At 41.3% G+C, this 23,818-nt stretch overlaps 1 protein-coding gene across 1 annotated transcript; it reads left to right on the top strand.

Moving 5' to 3' along the window:
* Nucleotides 1,147-20,977, top strand: LOC110436921. Its single transcript, XM_021464633.1, has 2 exons — nucleotides 1,147-2,990; nucleotides 20,441-20,977. Exon 1 carries the CDS (start codon nucleotides 1,697-1,699, stop codon nucleotides 2,714-2,716), a length of 1,020 nt encoding a protein of 339 aa, XP_021320308.1. The 5' UTR covers nucleotides 1,147-1,696; the 3' UTR covers nucleotides 2,717-2,990; nucleotides 20,441-20,977.

Below are 23,818 nucleotides of genomic sequence, written 5' to 3'. Positions count from 1 at the left end.
CCATTGCCCACCATGGAGGTCACCAAGCTGACAAAAGAGTGTAGTGCGGCCATCCTAAACAAGTCACCAGAGAAGAAACAAGATCCTAGATGCCCCACTATTGATTGCTCAATTGGAGACCAACACTTCAATAATGCACGATGTGATCTCGGAGCAAGTGTCAGTGTGATGCCCGCTGCCGTGTTCTACATGCTCAAGTATTCAACACTCGAACCAACATCAATGTGCCTTCAACTGGCAGATCAATCAGATCGATATCCTTTGGGAATTGCTAAGAACATCTCAGTCAAGATAAGAGAATTCTTTGTGCTTGTAGACTATGTGGTACTAGATATGCAGCCAGACTCAAAAGTGTCGATCATTCTTGGAAGACCCTTTTTGAGCACTGCCAACACACACATTGATGTCGGGATTGGAGAAATCAAGTTCACCATAAATGGAAAAGAAGAACGCTTCACCTTCAAATCAAAAGCAGAGCTCTCTGCAAAGATGGCATTCCAAAAGAAGAATGTAGAATCATCAGAGCCGTCATCGGAGCTGGAGAGCATTGAAGAATAAATTATATTAGAGGTCTCATTCGGAGGACTAAAAATATTTGAACCCTCGTCAGGAGGTAAATCGGTATTTATCCATCTTTACTGTATATACTTATTTCCTTCATCATATATATCTTAATCATATTTCATGCTTGCTCATAAAATAAAATAAAAATAATAAAATATGAAAAGTAAAGCCCCACGTAGAAAAGTTTTTATTGTAAAAACCCGTATTGACTATCTACCATGGTGGCCCAAAAATATTTACTCATGCATTTCTAGTGGTTCAATTTATTTCCTTAATTTTCAGTTATAGTATTTATTTATATATTTAAAATACAAAAAGATGGGACCCACCTCTTGGGACCCATGTGTCATAGAGTCACACTCACATCCATCACATCATGTCTCCACTACCACTCCTTTTCCACCATCCAAACGCACTCAACCAACACAAATTTTGCTTTAGCTTTAGACAAGAGTGAGTGGAGAAAAAGAAGGAGAAAGTTGGCCACTAGGGGTGGTCGGCCAGGGCGTCCGCCCCCTTGCTGGCTCCTCTATAAAACCACCACCTCCCTCTCTTCATTTCATCACACAAGCATTCCAGAAAACCACCAGTTCCTCAAGTTTCTGATTCCGAGAAGTGTGAGCTCTAGTAGAGAGAGGAGAAGTGAGAAAGAAAGAAGGAAGTAGTAGCCTTGCTCTTGAGTGACAGGGAGGAAGTTGTGAGTGAGAAGAAGTGCTGAAATTTCAGAGAGATGTAGAGCTTGATTAGTAGAGATGCTGGCCAATTAGAAACAATAAAGAATCCTCGGTCAACCACCCACTAACCAACCTTTAATCCTCTCCACAAGTTTTGTTTGTTGCAAGTTGTTGTTAGGATGAGCAAGTGGGTGAAGGCCGCCAGCGGTGCGATCTCAAACCTAGGATCAGGAAGGACAACGTGGAGTTCTTCAAGAGCCACGTCCGAGATGAGCATCGACGACCCGCCGCTATCACAAGACCCTGCATCTCCTTCGACGCCTCGACAACGAGTCCTCACCAAGCCAACCGAGCTAGGACTAAGAAATTAGCGTGAAAAGAACATCTATAAGAAATTGAAAGGTAAACCATTCGGCCATACTCAAGCATTAGATTTTCAACTTTTAGAAGAGGCCAGTATGGATAGAGAGCTCGATATGATTTTCAACTTAGTGGGATGGGGAAATTTCTGGGATATTACTGAGAATGGGTCAAAGCTACTTACGATAGAATTTCTTTGCACCCTGCAAATGACTGAGCTAGGTGTTGCCTTTTTTAGGCTCTTCAAACAATCTTTTACACTCACTTGGAGACAGCTTAGCAACCTCCTAGGTTTTCCACCCACTGCTGCCATAGACTTAGATGCTGCACTAGAAGACATTAACCGACATCAGTTTTGGCAAGAGTTTTCTAGAGACACAAATTTCTATCAACCAAGAGTTAGTCAGATCGAGCACCCTACACTTAGATTTTTACACAAATGGATAGGCATTGTTTTCATCTCTAGAGATGACATCCGCAGAGTTAGAGTCGGAGATTTACTGTTGATATATGCGGTTGTCAAGAAGAGACAAGTCTCTCCGGTGCGTCTCATGGTTGAGCATTGGTTGAGCATACCGAGTTTGATAGGAGAAATTACTTGTACATCTTTGACCACTCGTATTGCTACTAGATTAAATTTGATAGAAGGTGCAGACTTTGAGTACATTCAGAACCATAGAACTTATATTGGTTTTGAACACTTCTCTCATGCGCATTTGCTAAAAAGGGAACATATCGTGCTATACATGCTTTACACTAATAGCAGGATCCGGTTACCTAACCTGGGACTTGCCCTCTACTCTGTCAGTTCGCTTTTGATTGATTTTCAGGCTACACCAACGAGCCAATTGCAACCACAGCGATCTGCATCTGTGAGGGTACCACATCAGTCCGCACTAGGATGGGCTAAAGCTGACCCTGAACTAGAAGAGCCGGCACATGCTAGCTATGACAGCTGGGGTGCACACAACTATCGCATGTTGAGGAACCCGTGGGAACAACAAACCACCATGCCTGAAGGAGAGGAGCAGTGGCAGGAGCACCCATACCACCAGCCTATGTATTCATATGACCCTTATGGACCATCATCATCTGCAGGACATTCACAGGACTTATAGTACGGACGAGCATCCGATGTGGGGTTCCACTACACTCAGCAGCACCACAATGAGGAGTTGACATTCCGTCGGCGCACCGACAACACCCTCCATACCATCCAAGAACAACAAGAATTTCAGCAAGGGATGTTGCAGAACCATGGCGAGATGTTGGCCCAGATTCAGCAAGAACAACAACATGAGAACGATAACCTTGCGGCGTTGTTGGCCCATTGGAACATTTAGTGAACCACGTCATCAGCCACCTTGGGGGAGGCTGCCCCTAGTTATCTAGGTATGTTTTAATTTTTTGCAATTTAAATCATTTTGTGTGTTTATTTTAGTTGCTATGTATTTAAACAAATATGAAAAAGAAGAAAACCACATAAAAAGAATGCGTACAAAACTTTGCTTTAAATCTTTGAGTTTGCTAGTATTTAATTTGAATAAATCGACTCTTGATATGATCACCATGGAGATGATGAATAGTTGCTCTATTCTAGTTCCTTTCAAGTACCTAGTTTTTCAACTTAGAGTTCTCCCCAATACTAGACATGATAGTTTTGACATGATAATTTACTTTACACCTGAAACCTGTGGGAGCATACACTTGATCTAAGTCTAGGTAATTGACGGGTATGATATGATTTGGTTTGAGCTGCTATTTATCTAGTTCCTAGTGACACTGATTTCTGGAGATTTAAATTTTAAAAATACAAAAACACATGATGAGTTCCTTGTGTGACAGAGAGTAAAATTCCTACCACAGCCATACATTTTAGAATAGGAAACCTCCACACATTTATCGCTGCTTGTAATTGCTTTGAGTTTCTCGAGCTTTGTTTGACCCTTAGGAGCTTATCATGCTTTTTAAATCAAGATCACGTACACACCACATCCACCATGCTACTTCTACACTGGAAGTACGCATCCACTTATATCCCATTCAGAATACCCAAAAATGTTCTACTCTTACATTGAGAGTAAACACCAAAAATATCCATGTTTTCCACCTTGCTAGCCTCAAAATAAAAATGCTCGAAATTCCTATTGTGATTCCTCTTATAAATCATATTGCAAGGAAGGTTTTAGGTTGCTCTCTAAAAAAGAGATATGAAAAAAAAGAAAAGAGAAAGAGAGAAATAAGAGAAATGCAACCTAGATCCCCTCCATCTTTCATCCAACAAGAAGAAATATTATATTCAAAAGAGCATTGCAGAATTAGGATTCCACCCTTTTCTTTCTACCACCATATCATCCACCATATAAAACCACAAAAATATCCATAAACATGCATATCTTGATTTGATTGATGAGCTCCTCTAGATCCATTGTTTGACTTAGCAACATAAGCATTGCAAGTATGTATGAGCTACTTCCCCATCTATGAACTCCACATAAGCCTATTAGTTGTAGGGTGTGAGGAAGAGTGTAGGCATAACACATTCATTGCCTCAAGTAAGCATCCACAAATGCCACATATTTTAGAGAATTGAGAGGTCACTAAAGGAACTCTGAGTTTATTTTGAAAACACTCATAAAAACTCCAAGATAGAGGTGAAATGAAGAGCTTGAGACATAGTGCTTGCTAGATTGTTCTACCTTTCAATTGCTCAAGACCTAAGAGAAAATAAAAAGCCCCATGGTGAAGGGTCGAGATGGCGGACTAGAGGTGGGGGTGAATAGTCCTTTTTAAAATTTATTACGCCAGCTAACCGAAACAAATGCAGAATTAAAACTATCAGTCTAGCCAAGACTACACCCCTCTATCTAAGTTCTCTAGCACCTTGAAAAGATCCTAAACAAGCAAGCAAGTTGCTACCTTAGCAAAAGCTCACCTAACCAATTCTAGGAGCAAGGTCACACAAAACTATGCCACTAGTACTTTGCAAGACGGGGGAGCTCCTACACAACTAGTAAGCAAAAGCACAAAGCTCCTAAGCTCACTAGCAATGCTCAATAGCAAGGCAACCAGTGCCAAATTAAAGAGCGCAAGATACTTAGCTACACAAACTAAGTAATGTGACTAACAAGGTTACACAAACCAAATTAGTTACGCAAGGGAAACTACTTCTAGCTACACAAGCAAAAAGGAAACTAGCAAGCTACACAAGCTAACTAATTACAAGAGCAACTACTCAAGCACAAGTATATGAATGTAAATACAAGCTTGGGTTAGGGACTTGCAAACCAACAGGAAGAACAATGTTGACATGATGATTTTCTCCCGAGGTTCACTTGATTGCCACCAAGCTATGTCCCTGTTGAGACAAGCTCCAAGGTTGCCGCCGGTCCTCTTGCTAGTGGTGACCCGCAAGTCACACTCTCCCACGTGGAGTGCTTACCACAAGCTCTAGCACTTGACCCGGCCGGACCACTTGTCGCTCTTCACGTCTCGCTCAACTAGAGTTGCTCTTCGCGATCCCCACGGGGTGAGCACCGTACCCCTCACAATCTCTTCTTCGGAGCACCGCACAATCTCCTTGCGTCCTTCGACGGAGTCACAAGCCACCAAGCCGTCTAGGAGGTGGCAACCTCCAAGAGTAAGAAGCACCACCGGCTTGCAACACAAACACCTAGTGCCACTCGATGCAATCTCTCAATGCAACGCACTAGAATCACTCACTCGCTATTGATTCACACTCTTGCAATCACAATTGAGTTAGAGGCATTCCTAGCACTCCCCAAGCATGGACACTAAGTCCCAAGGGTGCTCAACACTTGCCAAGGCTGGCCACCACTTCTATTTATAGCCCCAAGGGCTAAACTAGCTGTTGCCCCTTCACTGGGCAAAAGTCGTGGGCACCGGACTCACTGCAGGGAGCCACCGGACGCTGGAATAGTGCGTGTGGTGCTCCAAAAATAGCCACATGTCACTAGCCATTTGAACTCGACCGTTGCTGCCAACGGCTAACACGCACGCGCGCCTGGAACAGTAGCACCGGACGCTCTGCTGCTTCACACCGGACGCGTCCTATGCGCACCGAACGCATACGCATAGAGCAACGCAAACTTGTAGGAGCACTGGACTCATAGCATCTTGTGCACACCGGACTCGTCCTGTGCGCACCGGACTCATACGCAGAGAGCAACGCAAACTTAAAGCAGCACCGGGCTCACAGCGTCCTGTGCACACCGGACTCATCCTGTGCGCAACGAACTCGTACACAGAGAGCAACGCAAACTTGTAGCAGCATTGGACTCACAGCGTCCTGTGCATGCAGTTTAACTTGTTAGGTTGCTAACTTTTAGCTCCGAACTCTGAATTCGATGATCTTGGACATTTTGGAAAGCTTACTTAGAGTGCTATCCAATCTAAATGAATACTCAATCCAAATCAAAATGGATCAAAGCAGTATTCCAAACTAAAAGCCATCCTAATGTCTGGAGAACACCGAAAGACTTCTCACTCTTCTCCAAGTTGAACAAAATCAACTCCAACACCTTCTCCTTTGCAAATGTGCCAATACCACAAACTGTACACCACCAAGTGCAAGTGTGTTAGCATTTTCCCAAAGGAGTTAGCCTCTCAACTTGCCACGCCACTCGATCCTAACACGTATGCAAAGTTAGATCGCTCAAGTGGCACTAGATGACCGATATGCAAACAAGTTTGCCCCTCTTGATAGTACGGCCATCTATCCTAAATCCGGTCATAAACTTCTCTACACACCTATGACCGGTGAAATGGAAATGCCCCTAGGTTATACCTTTGCCTTGCGCTTTCCATTTCATCTCCTCCAATGTTGATGCAACACATGCACCAACCAGTCACCAAATGATATGATCCACTTCATATCATCACGTGATCGTATTGGATCATCGATCTTGACCTCACTTGCTCTTCACCGTTGCCTCGGTCCATCGGCGCCAAGTTTTGCTCAAGCTTCACCGTCACACACGGTCCCTAGCTTCAAAGCCTCCGACTTGCCCTTCACTCTTGCAACCGGTCCATCGAGCCAAGCCTCATCTTGATCTTCTCCACCTTGGTCACATGACTCCATGTCATGTCTCATGTGCAATGAGCTCGTCCATCATCACATCATAACCTGTGGACTAATCTCCTGTGTATCCTACATAAACACTATTAGTCCACCTAAGTTGTCACTCAATTACCAAAACTAAACAAGGACCTTTCAATCTCCCCCTTTTTGGTAATTGATGACAACTCTACAAAGATATGGAAAAAAAGCTTTTTCAAGCTACCACTTTACACAAGTGTAAATTGCTAACTTGATTCGGATTTTATGCTACTTATCCAACATTTAAGCTCTATGTCAAGATTTGGATAAGCACCATAAAACCCAACTAAGTGCTAAGGTGTATAGAATAAACCTTTGTAGCTTGATACCAAATTTGATATCATTTCAAGCATTCAATGTACACCATCCTTAGCACCATGAGTAGCTAGACAACAAAAACACTAGAAACCCCGTGGGATCAACATTATAAGCAAGGGTCTAGTCTTTACTTGAAGAACACAAGTCTAGCTACCAACCTATGCATGCTAGTTATCATATCATCAATCAAGTTCTATAACTAGCATACACCACACAAGCATGCATATTGTATTTAGAAACTTATGCAATGTAAGCAAGCACATGAATATGCACAAATCAAATGCAAACAATCAATGTTCGTGAGCTTGCTTCCCCTACTTGTGTGCTTCTCATGTTCAAGAATTTTGATCCATCTTTTTCTTCAATGTTGCTCCCTCTTGGTCCATGTCCATGTTGAAACCAACTTCCCATATTTCATATCTTTGTACCAATTTCTCCCCCTTTGTCATCAATTTCCATAAAAGGTATGTGATACCAATTAAATCTCTTGATACCAATTGAAAAAGTGTGAATCTCACTGTGACAAAGGATTACATTGGGATAGATGGTTGAGGCTTGAATCTTGCATTTTTGATGGACATCACCATATGTGTTGGAATGACATTATATTAATTGCTCTTGATATACCACATAGGATCTTTGACCTTGACACCATTTGGTGGGGCACTCCCCCTATGTCATAGCATGGGTCATTCACTTGTCAATCTTGTTGGTGAGGGAATTTTCTTTGCTTGATGATCACTTAAAGTTGAGGATCACTTGTGGAACCACCTTCTTGTATGATAGATACCATATGTATAAATGTGATATCACGTGAAATATCTTGTCCGATACCATATGGGATTCTTCTACTAATTAAGGTCTTTTAGTATGGAACCACATGTTTGCTATCTTGAACATTTGCTGTCATCATCATGAGTACCAATTGTAGGATATCACTTGAAGAAACATTTGAGTTTAGATATCCATTTTCATTGTTGTCTTGTTCTTGTACTCTTATCATCATGAGCTTCTAATTGTTGACTTGAACTATGTTGATTTGCCTAAGCTTCCAAGTCCGGTTTGAACCAATGACAAGCTTTTTCACACCTCACATTAAGGGTTATCTTGCCAATGTTGTACTTGTCACTTGTTAACAATCCAAAATAGATCAAGTACTTGGGTTCACTAGCTCATGAACAAACTCATATACATACCACTAGATCAACTAATCATTCAAGCAATAGTGGTAGGCTATGAATTGAAAACTTTTCATTTGTCATGCATGATCCTATTAAGCATGTACTATATGCACTAACCGCATACTAGTAAGGGATGAAATGATCATGCACATTACAATGATACCTTTGCTATCATGGAGTAGAGGATAGTCAATAAGATTCCAATTTAGCTCCAAATAGCAATGTGAAGTCCAATTATAAGCTTGGTGAAGACCAATCATAGATACCAATTGATAGATCAAATCTTCACCCATATGAATAGAGAACCACTTATGATCAAGTGCACTATCTTTTGTTGTGGTTGGCTTGCTTCATCTTTTCTTGATCATTGCTTGCATGAGAGAATTAATAATACCAATTGAAATAGCATGACTAGCTCTCTTTTGGGTGTTGCTTGCTCTCTTGATCAATCCTTTTGATTGCTTCAACTAAGCATCTCAAATGTCCTTTAGATCACCACTTCCATGTTAGCCTTCCAAGCACCACACTTGGTTGACCCACTCCTCGGGCGGCACGCCCCTCGCATAGGGAGATGTGACCTCTCTCCAAAGAACCATTCTTGACACTCACTTGAATTGTCTTTGATTGATTGATTCAAGTGATGGACTTAATATGATGAGTAACCATGAATCCTTCTTTAAGTCCTTTTCTATCTACTTGTTAAGTCCTTTTCTTTCTACCAAATGATCTCCAATAGTCACTAGAACTTAAACTTCATCTTCATCTTGAGTTTGATCTTGATGTTCAATTTGAGTACTAAAATGTGTATACCAAGTACATTTCGCTAAATAGTCTTGTACTCAACACTTGTCTTACTAAGATCAATTCAAAACCAACTTAGGTGCCTCAAATACTTATAATCATGTTTCCAACTTGAGGACCTTTCAATCAAAGTGACTCTAAATCAATCAAATAACTGTCACTTTTCTGGCAGATTCTGTACCTTTCAAAGAATAACTCATATCTCACACTGTACAAATCCAAATACTACGAAATTTGGTGGAGATGTGCTTTACTAAGTTATCTAGCAGCTGTAAAAATTTGAGCTTCATTTCACTTATAGATTGCTACCAGATTTCAATTCTTCCACCACTGCTACATGCTGAAAACTGCTGCACTATTGCTGACAAGATCCACTCCAAAACTAGAGTATTATTTATACAATTTCCATGAAATTTCTACCTCACTTTCTATCATAAGTATACAGCATGCACACCAAATTTCAAGCCATTCCAATAAGATTTTATCACTCAAATGCAGACTTGATCCCAGCTAGCTCAGATTCTCAATGTTGGACAGATTTCAAGAAATTGAGCTATACTTCTTCAATTTAAATCAAACTTGAAAAAGACTTGTTTGAATATTTTCACAAGACATATACCAATTCAATCCACTTACTAAAAGTTACCTCATGAACTTATCAAACTCAAATCAATCCAAACTTGATTAGTAATCATTTTATCCATTCAATCATCTTATAGCAAGCAACATTGCATATATATTCAATTCAATCAACTCATATGCACCCAAATGAATGTGATCAACAAAGATATACCTTGGTTAGCTCATGATCAACCAATTTACAAGGTTCAACTCATGTATTTGCAAGCCATCAAATAATCTAATAAATCACCACAACTTGAATGTGACACTTGTATGTTGTAGCACATTTGGACTTCACTATCTTGTAATGGCATTGGGATGAGATAAGCACTAAGCTTCAATTCTTGACTCAATCATATGATGAATAATATAAGATCAATTGAATCAAGCCTCCAATGCTCGTGGTACCTACACACATTCATCCACTCTTCGATGGTACCCAAACTAGTTTGGTTCCTCTCAAGTTAGGTGCAACATACTTAGGCGATGCCTTAATATGAGTAGCGGGATGTTTTGCAATAGCAACCATAGAGGTACCATTACCATCCTTTCTAAGCATAGTATTATCATCTAATGAAATGGGCTTAGAATTATTACCTAGGGGACATGAATGAGCCATTGTCCCCTTTCCCGGCATAAGTAGCAACTTCTCTTTGATTGAGCCTTTTCTTCCTTACTCATGTGTTGCTTCTCATTGCCTTGCCTCTTGAGAGTTGCTTGAGCCTTCTTCTCAAGCTTGGTAGGACACCTAGAGGCAAAGTGTCCATCATCCTTGCACTCAAAGCACTTGATGTGAGCATAAGCTTTCTTCTTGTCTTAATTCTTGCTCATTATCTTGGCATCTTGGATTTTCATTGGATGCCTTTCTCTTCCACCCCTTCTTGTCTTCTTGTTCTTCATAATCAAGTCATCACAATGATGGTTGATCTTGACTTGAACTTGGGGCTTCTTTTCTTGCTCAACTTGTGGCCTAGGTTGAGGCTCTTCTTGTTGCTTCACCAATTGCTTGGTTGGGCACATTGAGGTAAGATGACCCCAAGTGCGGCACTTGAAGCACTTGACATGCTTGAGCCTCTCTTCTTCTTTCATCTTCTTGAGCTTCTCTTTGTTTGGACAACCATTAGCAAGATGTCCCATTTCATGGCACCGATAGCACATGAAATGAGAAAGCTTTCTATTTTCTTGCTTTCTTTGACCTTTGTCATCTTCTCCTTGAAGCCAAGGCTACACTTGTCACCATAGATTCTTTGAGTCTTCAATATATTCTCAAAGGTGACTTTTGAATTATAGCACCTCTCTAGCTTGTTGCTAAAATTCTTCACTTGTTCATTGAGCTTATTGTTCTCCTTCAAAAGGTTAGTCTCACAAGACATAGAAGTAGAACAAGCATCTATATGTGAAGAACATGGCATAGATAATAAATCATCACAAGAGGTGGATACATGCTTCTTCCCTACATCACAAGGGTTAGTAACAATATGTGATTGATCATTTGACCCAAGTGATGAGCTCTCACTAGTTTTAATTTCTTCATTAGAAATCTTCTTAGTGAGAAATGCATGATCTTTTACCAAGTTATCATGAGTAACACAAAGTTCCTCATGAACCAATTTTAGCTCCTCATGTGAACAAGTAGTAACATAAAGTAGATGCTTTCGTTGTTCACATGTGGTCTTTAGAAATGAGTTTTCATTTTACAATTTACTTGTTTCAGCCATCTCATTTCTTAAAGCTTTGGTGAGTCTACATACAAGCTCAAAATTTGGATCATCACAATCAACAATCACACCTCCAATAGATACCTTGCCGTCACCGTGAGACATGGAGGAATGTGATGAAGTGGATGAACTTGTAGAAGCATCACTCTCATAGCCATCATCTTCATCCTCACTTGACCATGAGGTGGAGCAATCCTCCACAACCATCATGTTGTGGTCATGCTCAACATCCTCATGTGCATCCACCTTTGGCACATCATCTTCTTTGGTCATCACCCCATATTTCTCATTGAGATAACTCCAAATCTCATGAGCGGACTTCATATCCATCATCTCACCAAATATGTTATCTTTCATGGATGAATAGAAGATGTTAGTAGCTTGGTAGTCGAGATGTAGGCATTTCTCTTGTGCTTGAGTTAGATTCTCTTCATCTAACACATGAGAAAAGCCTACATCTACCATCCACCACATTTGAGGAGAAATAAACTTAAAATTGCATGTCATCCAATTCCTCCACTGTGCAAAGTGTGTGCCATCAAAAATATGTGGACACTCAACATCTAGCCCATAAGTCGCCATCCTCTCTGGTCGGTGAAGACCACAAATGAGAGACCTCGCTCCGATACCAATTGAAGGGTCGAGATGGCGGACTAGAGGGGGGTGAATAGTCCTTTCTAAAATTTATTACACCGGCTAACCGAAATAAATGCGGAATTAAAACTATCGGTCTAGGCAAGACTACACCCCTCTAACTAAGTTCTCTAGCTCCTTGAAAAGATCCTAAACAAGCAAGCAAGGTGCTACCTTAGCAAGAGCTCACCTAACCAATTCTAGGAGCAAGGTCACACAAACCTATGCCACTAGTACTTTGCAAGACGGGGGAGCTCCTACACAACTAGTAAACAAAAGCACAAAGCTCCTAAGCTCACTAGCAACGCTCAATAGCAAGGCAACCAATGCCAAATTAAAGAGCACAAGATACATAGCTACACAAACTATGCAATGTGACTAACAAGGTTACACAAACCATATTAGTTACGCAAGGGAAACTACTTCTACCTACACAAGCAAGATGGGGACAAGCAAGCTACACAAGCTAACTAATTACAAGAGCAACTACTCAAGCACAAGTATATGAATGTAAATACAAGCTTAGGTTAGGGACTTGCAAACCAACGAGAAGAACAATGTTGACACGATGATGTTCTCCCGAGGTTCACTTGGTTGCCACCAAGCTACGTCCCCGTTGAGACAAGCTCCAAGGTTGCCGCTGGTCCTCTTGCTAGTGGTGACCCGCAAGACACACTCTCCCACGTGGAGTGCTTACCACAAGCTCTAGCACTTGACCCGGCCGGACCACTTGTCGCTCTTCACGTCTCGTTCAACTAGAGTTGCTCTTCGCGATCCCCACGGGGTGAACACCGTACCCCTTACAATCTCTTCTCCGTAGCACTGCACAATCTCCTTGCGTGCTTTGACGGAGTCACAAGCCACCAGGCCATCTAGGAGGTGGCAACCTCCAAGAGTAACAAGCACCACTGGCTTGCAACACAAACACTTAGTGCCACTCGATGAAATCTCTCAATGCAACGCACTAGAATCACTCACTCGCTATTGACTCGCACTCTTGCAAGCACAAGTGAGTTAGAGGCTTTCCTAGCACTGCCCAAGTATGGACACTAAGTCCCAAGGGTGCTCAGCACTTGCCAAGACCGGCCACCACTTCTATTTATAGCCCCAAGGGCTAAACTAGCCGTTGCCCCTTCACTGGGCAAAAGTCGTGGCACCGGACTCAATGCAGGGAGTCACCGGACGCTGGAACAGTGCGTCTGGTGCTCAAAAAGCAGCCACGTGTCACTAGCCGTTTGAACTCGACCGTTGCTGCCAACGGCTAACACGCGCACACGCTTGGAATAGTAGCACCGGACGCTCTGATGCTTCACACCGGACGTGTTCTATGCGTACCGGACGCATACGTAGAGAGCAACGGAAACTCGCAGGAGCACCAGACTCGTACGAAGAGAGCAACGCAAACTTGAAGCAGCACCGGACTCACAGCGTCCTGTGTGCACAGGACTCGTACGTGGAGAGCAACGCAAACTTACAGCAGCACTGGACTCACAGCGTCCTGTGCACACCGGACTCGTCCTGTGCGCACCGGACTCGCAGCGTCCTGTGCATGTAGTTTAACTTGTTAGGTTGCTAACTTCTAGCTCCGAACTCCGAATTCGATGATCTTGGACATTTTGGAAAGCTTACTTAGAGTGCTATCCAATCTAAATGAATACTCAATCCAAATCAAAATGGATCAAAGTAGTATTCCAAACTAAAAGCCATCCTAATATCTGGAGAACACCGAAAGACTTCTCTCTTTTCTCCAAGTTGAACAAAATCAACTCCAACACCTTCTCCTTTGCAAATGTGCCAACACCACCAAGTGTACACTACCAAGTGTAAGTGTAGCATTTTCATAAACATTTTCCCAAAGGAATTAGCCTCTTAACTTGCCATGCCACTCGATCCTAACACGTATGCAAAGTTAGATCGCTCAAGTGGCACTAGATGACCGATATGCAAACAAGTTTGCCTCTCATGATAGTACGGCCATCTATCCTAAATCTGGCCATAAACTTCTCTACACACCTATGACCGGTGAAATGGAAATGCCCCTAGGTTATACCTTTGCCTTGCGCTTTCGATTTCATCTCCTCCAATGTTGATGCAATGCATGCACCAACCATTCACCAAATGATATGATCCACTTCATATCATCACATGACCGTATTGGTTCATCAATCTTGACCTCACTTGCTATTCACCGTTGCCTCGGTACATCGGCTCCAAGTTTTGCTGAAGTTTCACCGTCACACGCGGTCCCTCACTTCAAAGCCTCCGACTTGCCCTTCACTCTTGCAACTGGTCCATTGAGCCAAGCCTCATCTTGATCTTCTCCACCTTGGTCACATGACTCCATGTCATGTCTCATGTGCAATGAGCTCGTCCATCATCACATCATCACCTGTGGTCTAATCTCCTGTGTATCTTACATAAACACTATTAGTCCACCTAAGTTGTCACTCAATTACCAAAACCAAACAAGGACCTTTCACATGGTTGTAGGTAACATGAGCAAGTCTGAAAGTTAGAACTGTCTACTTTAGTATGAGGGAGTATTTTTCGTTGAATGCATGTGTGCTTTGAAGGAATTAAAACATTGTAGCAACTCCTAATCTAGCTTTAGTCTATCTATTTGCTCGAGGACATGCAAAAGGTAAGCTTGGGGGAGCTTATTGACGGTAGATAAGGACCACATTTATATCAACAAGGAGAAGGAAAAAGGGCACAAAACAATCACCAATAGAAGTATAGGGTTTTATCTGACAGATTTCCACGAGTTTTGGTGAATGTCTATTTCTACAGGAGGTTATCTAGAAATGACCTTTGGAGGCCCACATGTCATGATTACATATAGAGAAATGAGATATCTATGCCACGTATACAAAAGAAAGGTCTAGAAGGATCAGGAAGCTACTAGAAAAAAGCGGAAGACGAGATGAGCCAGAGGCAGGGCGCCCAAGCAGGAAGCCGCCCCCTCCCCTTGACCAATCAGGAGTAGTCTCACGGATTATGCACTAACCGCCTTTGAGGAGGAAGGATCTTCGTCCATTAAGTCGGTTTGATCCAAGGGTCATGGTTCATCCCACCTCCTCATATAAGGAGGTGTAGACCCTAGCGTTTCAAGAGAAAGAGAGAAGGAGAGAAGGGAAGATTAGAAGAAGAAGAAGAAGCCCTAGCCGCCTCCTCCGCTAGAGAATTAGACTAGATACTCCAATTCCTCCATTCTATATAGGATTAGCAAGTAGATTTAAGAAGAGTTCGGGCACTTCACTCAGGATTCTAGATCGTTCGTCTCAAGAGTCGGGTATTATCTTGCATCTTTCTCTAATACTTTATTCTAATTGATTATTTGCTATTTATTATGTTTATAGTTTTCTCTAGTTATATATTTGATATAGTCATGATTGATAATGAGTGCATAGACTAAGTTTAAGCGTAGTGCTTAGATGGCATTTACCTGCAAATGCATCCTATTGGCTGGGACTTGTGGTAGATCATGGTTGTGACTTTACTGTTGAGTCTTCTATAGTCCACACCCCATCAATATCGATAATAGAACTATATTACAAGGATTGTCTTGCTCTATTCTTGATCTTCCTTGCTAATGTTCCTTATGCATGAATTTAGAGTCATTATGCTATACATGATTGTATATATGCTAGAGTAAATGAAAAGACTTAGTAACTTAGTTGCTACATAGGAGTTCAATCTCTTGACTAATCACTTGTTTTCGTACCCATATGATGAGTAGTCTATCTCTAATCTCTGGTTTATCATTGTTTTATCATACATATCATTATTATTATTGGCTTACCCCTGCCTTAGCAAGTGACTGTGTGATTGGTTTCATCGTTAGTAATCATATTTCACAAATCCATCTCTGGGCCTACTCCTTAGCTCCTTCCTAAGCTAAAATATAAATACGATATCTGGAATACTCCTGGTGAAGTGCTACAATGGTATTTGATCTGTGCGCTTGCGGATTACCTTCTATAGTATATATCATTATTTCAAGAGTTCAGTTATCCAATACCATCCCCCTTGTGTTTCTAGTGTCGCTACTAGTGATGACAACCTAGTATTAAGGTGATGCTAAGAAATACCAACACATATCTCATAGCTCTAAGCTCTAGTGGCTCTAAGCTCGTGCTCACGGGTGCAAGAAATTGATAGATAGGCATGGAATTTGGGTTATCCATAAGGATAGAAAAGAAAAGGAAAAAGAAAAGAAGAGATAAATGAAAAAGATAAAAGTATAATACATGGTTAAGCATGATTTAAAGTTATCTCAGCAGACCATCTTTCTCCCCGGCAACAGTGCCAAAAATGCTTGTTGATATTAGTTATGCACATAGAGAAATTCGCAAGCGCATGGATATCGGTGAGCACTTGTCCTGGGAGATATTCTAGAGTACCATTATTTATATTTTTACCACTAGGAGAAAGAGTGCATCGGACTAACCTAAATCTATACTTAACCCCTGGGCTTGCAAGACAGGATAGTGAGATATGAGCGATATAGAGAGAACTCCTTCATCAGTCTTCTTCTAACCTATGGTGTGTAGATATTGTTCTAAGGGGAGTAACTAGAGAAAAGAGACACCTCAAAGAGTGCTTAACCCTAGTACCATATACCCTACCTTACCTCCTAATGGGACGTGGATAATAGAGACCCGAGAGGATTGTCACTACCCCCCAAAGCTACCACAAATCCGGCCAGATAGGGAGTATCTACGAGTGTTTCTAGCCCAAACACCATGCTTACGCTACAAACAGTTATTCTATTCCCAATGCAAACCGAATAAAGCAAACCCATAAACCAAATAACAATAAGAACAATAACTTACTAGTATTAGAAGTTGAATCACCGAATGATTCTAGAACCAAGCCTCGGGTTAGGAGACATGATCCCACATAAACAAGGAAGAAGACACCGATAGGCCGAGCTTCCTCCACTTCTATCTCTCAATCTCTCTTGCAGCTAAAACCCTAAAGAGACAGATCCATTCGAGGGACCCCTCTCTGACTAATTCTCTCTGGAAAATATGAATTAAGGCTTCAGAATTAGCTACTCCCTAGAGGGGTCAGGGTCTTATTTATAGGGGGCATCTGACCCCTCCTCTACCTTGAACTAGCGATGTGGTACTAATCTTTCCACCTCCTAGGAAGAACCATAGCCCTTGGATCAAACCGACTTAAACGTGCGCTCAAGATTACTCCTCAAAGTCGGTGGAGGCAAGATCCGCAAGGTTCACCCTGATTGGTTGAAGTGAGCGGGCTCCCACCTTGGGTGGCCGCCCGGCTCCCGAGCTAGTTCGGGCTTTGGTTTGGTCTGGAGCCTTCTGGAACCTTCTAGATTACAAAAAAGTAGATGTTCATGGTATTCTATCTATGTAAACCTAACATGTGAACCATCTTTGTTTATTTTTAGCTGACACCCTACAGAAATAGACATTCACCAAAACTCATGGAATTATATTAGTGATAACCCTATATCTACTAGGTGTTTGCTAAAAGATCCATTTTCATGTATAGTTGACGGTTAAAATTAGGAGTTATATACCGTCAACTGGTGTCATTCTATCCAAAGGATGATCTCCCTAATGTTTTCTCATGTCCTTCTTCACTTATCATCTCCGCCTTTAGGTCAACTTAGGCCTTGATCTGAATGGAAAACGTTCTTCTCGTCCATTAAAGTTGAACTTGACTTCACCAATGCTGGCGCTAATGTGGGCATTCACAGTGCTCAAAAAAGGTCCCTCAAGAATGAGTGACACCTTCGAGTCTAGATGGATTTCCAAAATGACAAAGTTTACTGGTATGAAGAATCCTCTAATATTGACTGGAGTATCCTCGACAATTCCTATTGGATAGCAAAGAGATTGATCGGCTAGTTGTAGACACATTAATATTGGGGTGATCTTTGTATGTTGGAGTTTGGCGAAGACTGCCTTAGGCATCACACTGACCCTTGCTCTGAGGTCACACAATGCGTTGTTGAAATATTGATCTCCAATTGAATATTCAATAGTGGGGCATCCTGGATATTATTTCTTTTCTAGTGTCATGTTGAGGATGGCCACACTACACTCTTCTGTTATTTTGATTACTTCTATGGTGGGCAATGGTCATTTTTTGTTGAGGATGTCACTTATATATCTTGCATATGTGGGTACTTGAATAGCATCTAACAGAGGGACATTGCATTGATATATAATTTTTGAATTACTTCAACAAACTTACTAAACTGCTCATCTGTTTTAGCCTTCCACTTTCTATGTAGGAATAGTAAAATATTGGATTCATGAAAATCTTGTGTCATTTCTGGTATTGGTGGCTCTAATTCTTTAGCTTCATCATCCTTCTCTGCTATTACTGCTGGAGTTACTGGTGCTGCCTGTCTTCTCGCTACACCCTTCAGATAAGGAGGATCGTGAGTAGATCTACCACCTATTGTGGTTATGGATTGTACCTGATTAGGGTTATGGATTGTACCTGATTAGGGTTAGTGGTAAAAGGCAAAGCAGCGGCTAGTTGTGACAACTTAGATTCTATCTGTTTATTATGATTGAGTTGATCTTTTATAGCAGAAGAAAGCTCATCTAATTTAGCATTAATATCCTCTAACATTTTATCATTAGAAGCAAGCCTTTTAATAATGTTATCATTAATTCTAGCATGTTCTAAGATTAAACCTCTCAAGGGTAATTGCTTGAAATTAGAAGAATTGTAACTGCCTAAATACTTATCTTGATGGGTGGATGTCTTCAGTTGATTCCATCCTTGCTTTGTTGATGTGGAAGTGTTGTTCATGATGCTTGCATTTTCTTGGTTGTCTAAGAATTCAATCCCTTGATATTTTCTATATCTATTCCAAGCATCATATGCATCCTGGATAGCTTGACGATCTCTTTTATAATTATCCCTTTGTTCAAGCCAATCCAACAGCATGTTCATCTTTGTTGATAATGCACAAACTTCTTCTAGAACTTATTCCATCTTCTGATTCTTGGCTATCTTCTCTAAAATAATTTTAACTTTTCCAAGTGTAAGTGACATAAATGATCCTCTAGTTGCTGCATCTAATTGCTCATGAGATTTCTGAATAAGTCCATGATAGAATCCTTGTATGAGCAACCAGTCCTTCATTTTGTGGTGTGGACATTCCAGGATGTATTCCTAGAAACGTTCCCATGCCTTTGCAATGGTTTCTTCTTTCTGCTGCTGAAAGGTGTAGATTTTTCCGCTTAGGACATTTGTTTTTCCTATAGGGAAAAACTTTGATAGAAAGGCTTCTACACACTTGTCCCATGTATTGATATCTTCCTTGAGATCATAGAACCACTGCTTCACTTTTCCCTCTAAAGAAAGTTGGAATAACCAAAGAAGTACGATGTCTTGGGCAATGTTCTTGATGACGATGGTGCTTCCAATCTCTTGAAAATTTTTGAGGTGAGCAGTAGCATCTTCTTGTGCATTTCCACTAAATGTAGTAGCTCAGACTAGGTTGATGAGGCTTGGCTAGAGTGTAAACTCTAGGTTATCCAGCTAGAGTATAGGCCCAACATGGATGTTCCCAATGTTTGGAGCAGAGAACTCCTTCAAAGTCTTGCCAACCATTGTCTTTACCACTTGTGTTGATCTTCTAGGTAGAGTTGATTTTAATTGAATGTTGATCAATCACAACTTAAACTGAATTACCCTGTATAAAATATAAACAAAGATAGGAGTACTTGGTTAAGATTTTTATCTATAACTATATATTTGATGTATTCTTCTGATAACCATATAAATATTTCACTACTACACAAAATCTTTTGGGAGACATTTTGTTTTGGGCCACAGAGGCGGGTGGGCTGGTGGCCTGCCTCGGTTAATCTAGGATAGGCTACCGGCCCGACAACCGCCTTGGATAATTCGTTAACCATGGCAGTCAATATAACACCACCACCATGGTTAATCTCCTATTAACCGTGGCGGTTGTGTTATAGTGACCATCATGGTTAATCTATTTAACCATGGTAGTTGCTTTAAGGCAATCGTCTTGGTTAAGTTTTAACCATGGCGATTGCTCTAACAGCAACCGCCGCGGTTAATAAGTGATTAACCGTGGTGGTTTCTTTAATGTGTCCACCATGGTTAAGCTTGTGCCTATAAAAGCAGCAGCAGCCCCCTTCTTCTTCCCCGTTGCTCCTTCTCCATTTATTAGGGTTTTGACCTCAAAACCCTAATATTTGATGTCTTAGAGCGGAGAACGTTTTGCCCTTTGATTTAGTGAAGGGGGGCACCGCAAGAGGTGGATTTCTTACTCTCTAACTCTCATTTTCTCTCTTTTGCATTATTTAGGTGGTTTTTAGCTAGATCTAGATCTAGATCCAAATGGAGGAGAGAGAAAACTAGATCTAGGGCTACTCACATGTTTTCATATGGCTTTATTTATTTTTCTCCCTTTGTGTGTACAAGGTGGTCATGGTCATTATGGATAGGGAAGAGTGGATGTATAAGATACCAAGGGTCAACAACAATTTGACTTTTCTAGGACATGTGAGAAAGTTTGCTGCCGCTGCAAAAAAGCACCATGTGCATTTGGATCAAGAGCGCATCATTTGTCCATGCAATAGCTGCAAGAACAACCTTCTCAAGGAAGATGACATGGTGGAGTCTGACTTGATCCAGCATGGCTTCGTTAAGGATTACACCGTCTAGAAGTATCACGGTGAAGAAGCAGATCCGAGTGCAACTAGTGCATCTGGTGGAGGTAACTCATCGACGATGAATGATCAGGGACGACAACCATGTACAGCGGTGCGCGGTGATAGTGTGAACCGTGATTCCATAATAGAAGCTCCCAGCAACAGCGCTAGAAATGCTTGTTGGCATCTCTTATGTCACACTCGCTAGGTTGTCATCCCGAACATGACATAAGAAATGTGGTTATACTTATAATCATGGCACTTATAAAATATGAAACGAAGTTTATCCGCAAGCGCATAGATAAAATACTCGCGTTGTAGCATTTCACCTAGGAAAGTTCCACGTATCGTTATTTATAATTTTACCACTGGGAGCTTCTAGAAGGGATCTAGAGGAGAAAATTGATATGGCTAAAAGAATTACAAAAACATACTCTAGATTCAAATTAACTAGCCACTTCTATCTAAACAGGGTTAAGGCAGATAATGGTGATAATAATAATGATAATAAGGTAATGATAGGGAACCCACAATTAGAGATGACTCATAGGATCAAGTAGGGTAGAATAAAGTGACAGGGTTAGAGATTTTAATTCCTAGGTTTACATCGTATCTTCTAAGTCTCATGGCTTCTATTCTACTGTTTATCATTTATAGCAAAAATCAATCTTCCATCTAAACACAAGGAATATTGCTTTAGAGAATTCAAGAACATAGCAATCCTTCCCCAGGTAACCGGGTTCTACTAGGCCTAGATTTGGGAGTGGACTACATAGGACTCAATAAAACTGTCACCTTTGTTGACGGTCCTTAAGTACCAAATATAATCATCAAGTAAATAAAGAAAAGGATCCAAATGCAACCAACACCTAGACTTAGGGTTTTATCTGAGAAAATTCCACAAATTTTGGTGTTTGTCTATTTCTGCAGGGGGTTATCAGGAAATATGGAAGAAAGGCCCACATGTCGGGTTTACATAGAGATATTAACGTACCGCGTAATTTTCTATCATCTAGAAGTGTCCAGAAGCCACAGGAACGAACGGGAGGCCGAGCGGGCCCGGGGGCAGGGCGCCCGCCCTCCCCCCTTGGGCGCCCGCCCTGCTACAGAGACCAATCAGGTCCCGTCTCACGGATTATGCTCCACCGACCTAAAGGATTAAGGAAAACCGTGCGATTAATGTCGGTTTGATCCGACAGCCCACGTTCACTTGAGGGGACTATATAACCAGGCCCCCTGGCCCCTAGAAGGGGGCAATCCCATTATTCATTAGCATATTTTCTAGAGAGGATTTAGAGAGAGAGGTCCCTCTAGGGTTCCAACCTCATAGGGCTTAGCATCCAATGTGAGAGTAGAATTAGTTCTTCTAGATTGAGAGAGATAGAGTGGAGGTGTAGATCGGAGGAAGCCTGGCCTGTCGGCGTCTACTCCGAGTTTGTACCTGCGGGATCAAGTCCCTTAACCCGAGGCTTGCTCCTAGGATTCTTCAGTATTTCGACTTCTAAATTCTAGTAAGTTCTTTGCTCTTATTGTTCTTTGATTTATGAGTTTACTTTAATCTCAGAGTAATCATTACTAGCGTAAACGTGGTGTTTGGGCTAGGGTACTCATAGATATCCCCTGTCTAGTCGGACCGTGGTAGTAGTGAGGAACGTGACATTTCCAAGCTACCATTGTAGCCCACATCCTGTTAGCAGGATCGATAGGGTTTATAGGTGTGGGTTGAACATCCTTTGTGGTGTCTAGATTCCGTAAGCCTCCCCAATAGAACAGTAGATCATTCTTACCAAGTTTTGAACGAGAGAGCGGTTGTAGTCTTCTCTATACATCGCTCACATCGAATCACATTGTTTGTAGCCTAAAGGGTAGTAGTAATAGATTTGGTTAGTCAGATGCACGCTTTCTCCCAGTGGTAAAAATATAAATACGATACTCTAGATAACCTCTCGGGTGAAGTGCTCACCGATATCCGTGCGCTTGTGGATCGTTTCCTGATGGCATTAACAAATTTCAACAAGCATTTCTAGCGCCATTGCCAGGGAGAAAGATGGTTTGCTGAGATAACTTTGAGTCTTGCTATTATCTTGTATTATACTTTTATACTTTTATTCTTTTATCTTTTTATTTTTTCCATCTTTATGGATAACTCAAATTCCACACGTATTATTGAATTTTTGGCACCTTCGAGACCAGCCATAGACCATGGGAGTCAACAAGTCCTTTCTTTGCCCCTAATTATGATCTGTGTCCGGAGTTGATTGCAATAGGTCAAAACCAACCCTTTTCTATAGCCAAGGTCCTATCTTTTAATCAAGAAGATAATGAACTTTTAGCTACACCTAGGGAATCTTTTAATCTTTCTATAAATTCTGGGTTAGACCTAGCCCTACAAGACCATGTTTTTCCTTGATATTTTCACACTGGTCTTAATCGTATAACCTTTGGTAGAGTTTTTCTTTCTTTATTTGTTAGTAAAGCAAGGTATGTCTTCATTCGTGGACATCCTTCTTGCACTAGTCTTCATAAAAAATCCTAGAGATAGAGAAGGAATCATCTCCTAGACAAGGAAAGGAAGTTTCAATAGCTTATTTCCAAACATTTCAATCCCATGATTCGGCTATCCAACCCAAACTAGTAGTGCTCCAAAATCATCTAAGGGAAGAAGAAATTCTACCTTTGGAAATTCATTTTGGGATGAGCTTAAACTTCGTGCTTCATAAGAGACCTTTAATTGCATATAGTCTGAACCTTCCTAAGAAGGGATCTCTTAGAAAGCATCTCAAATCCAATCCCTTTGATGGACATCTAGAAAGACCCAAGGATGGCATCTTAAGTGATGCAATAGAAGGAGAGCTAAGCCATTTAGAAGACAATCTCATCTTCTCCCCTTCTACGCCCACTTTTGATGACTCATTCGAACCTATCTTTAAACCCATCCTTGAGCCTAATAATTTCTACTATGCTCTTTCTCTTGAACCTCCCGATGATCCTATGAATCTCTCTAGACATCCCATGCATAAGAGTCACCAAGACCACAAGGAGGATCGAGAAGAGCAACATCAATGGCTAGAGGGCATTAAAAATCCATGTGCTATCACCATTGAATGGATGGATAAAATAAACTTGAGAGACAGTCCTAGAGGAATTT

The sequence above is a fragment of the Sorghum bicolor genome, chromosome 7, assembly GCF_000003195.3.
Source record: "Sorghum bicolor cultivar BTx623 chromosome 7, Sorghum_bicolor_NCBIv3, whole genome shotgun sequence".
Taxonomy (NCBI): Eukaryota; Viridiplantae; Streptophyta; class Magnoliopsida; order Poales; family Poaceae; genus Sorghum; species Sorghum bicolor.
This window is presented reverse-complemented; position numbering and strand designations above follow the sequence as displayed.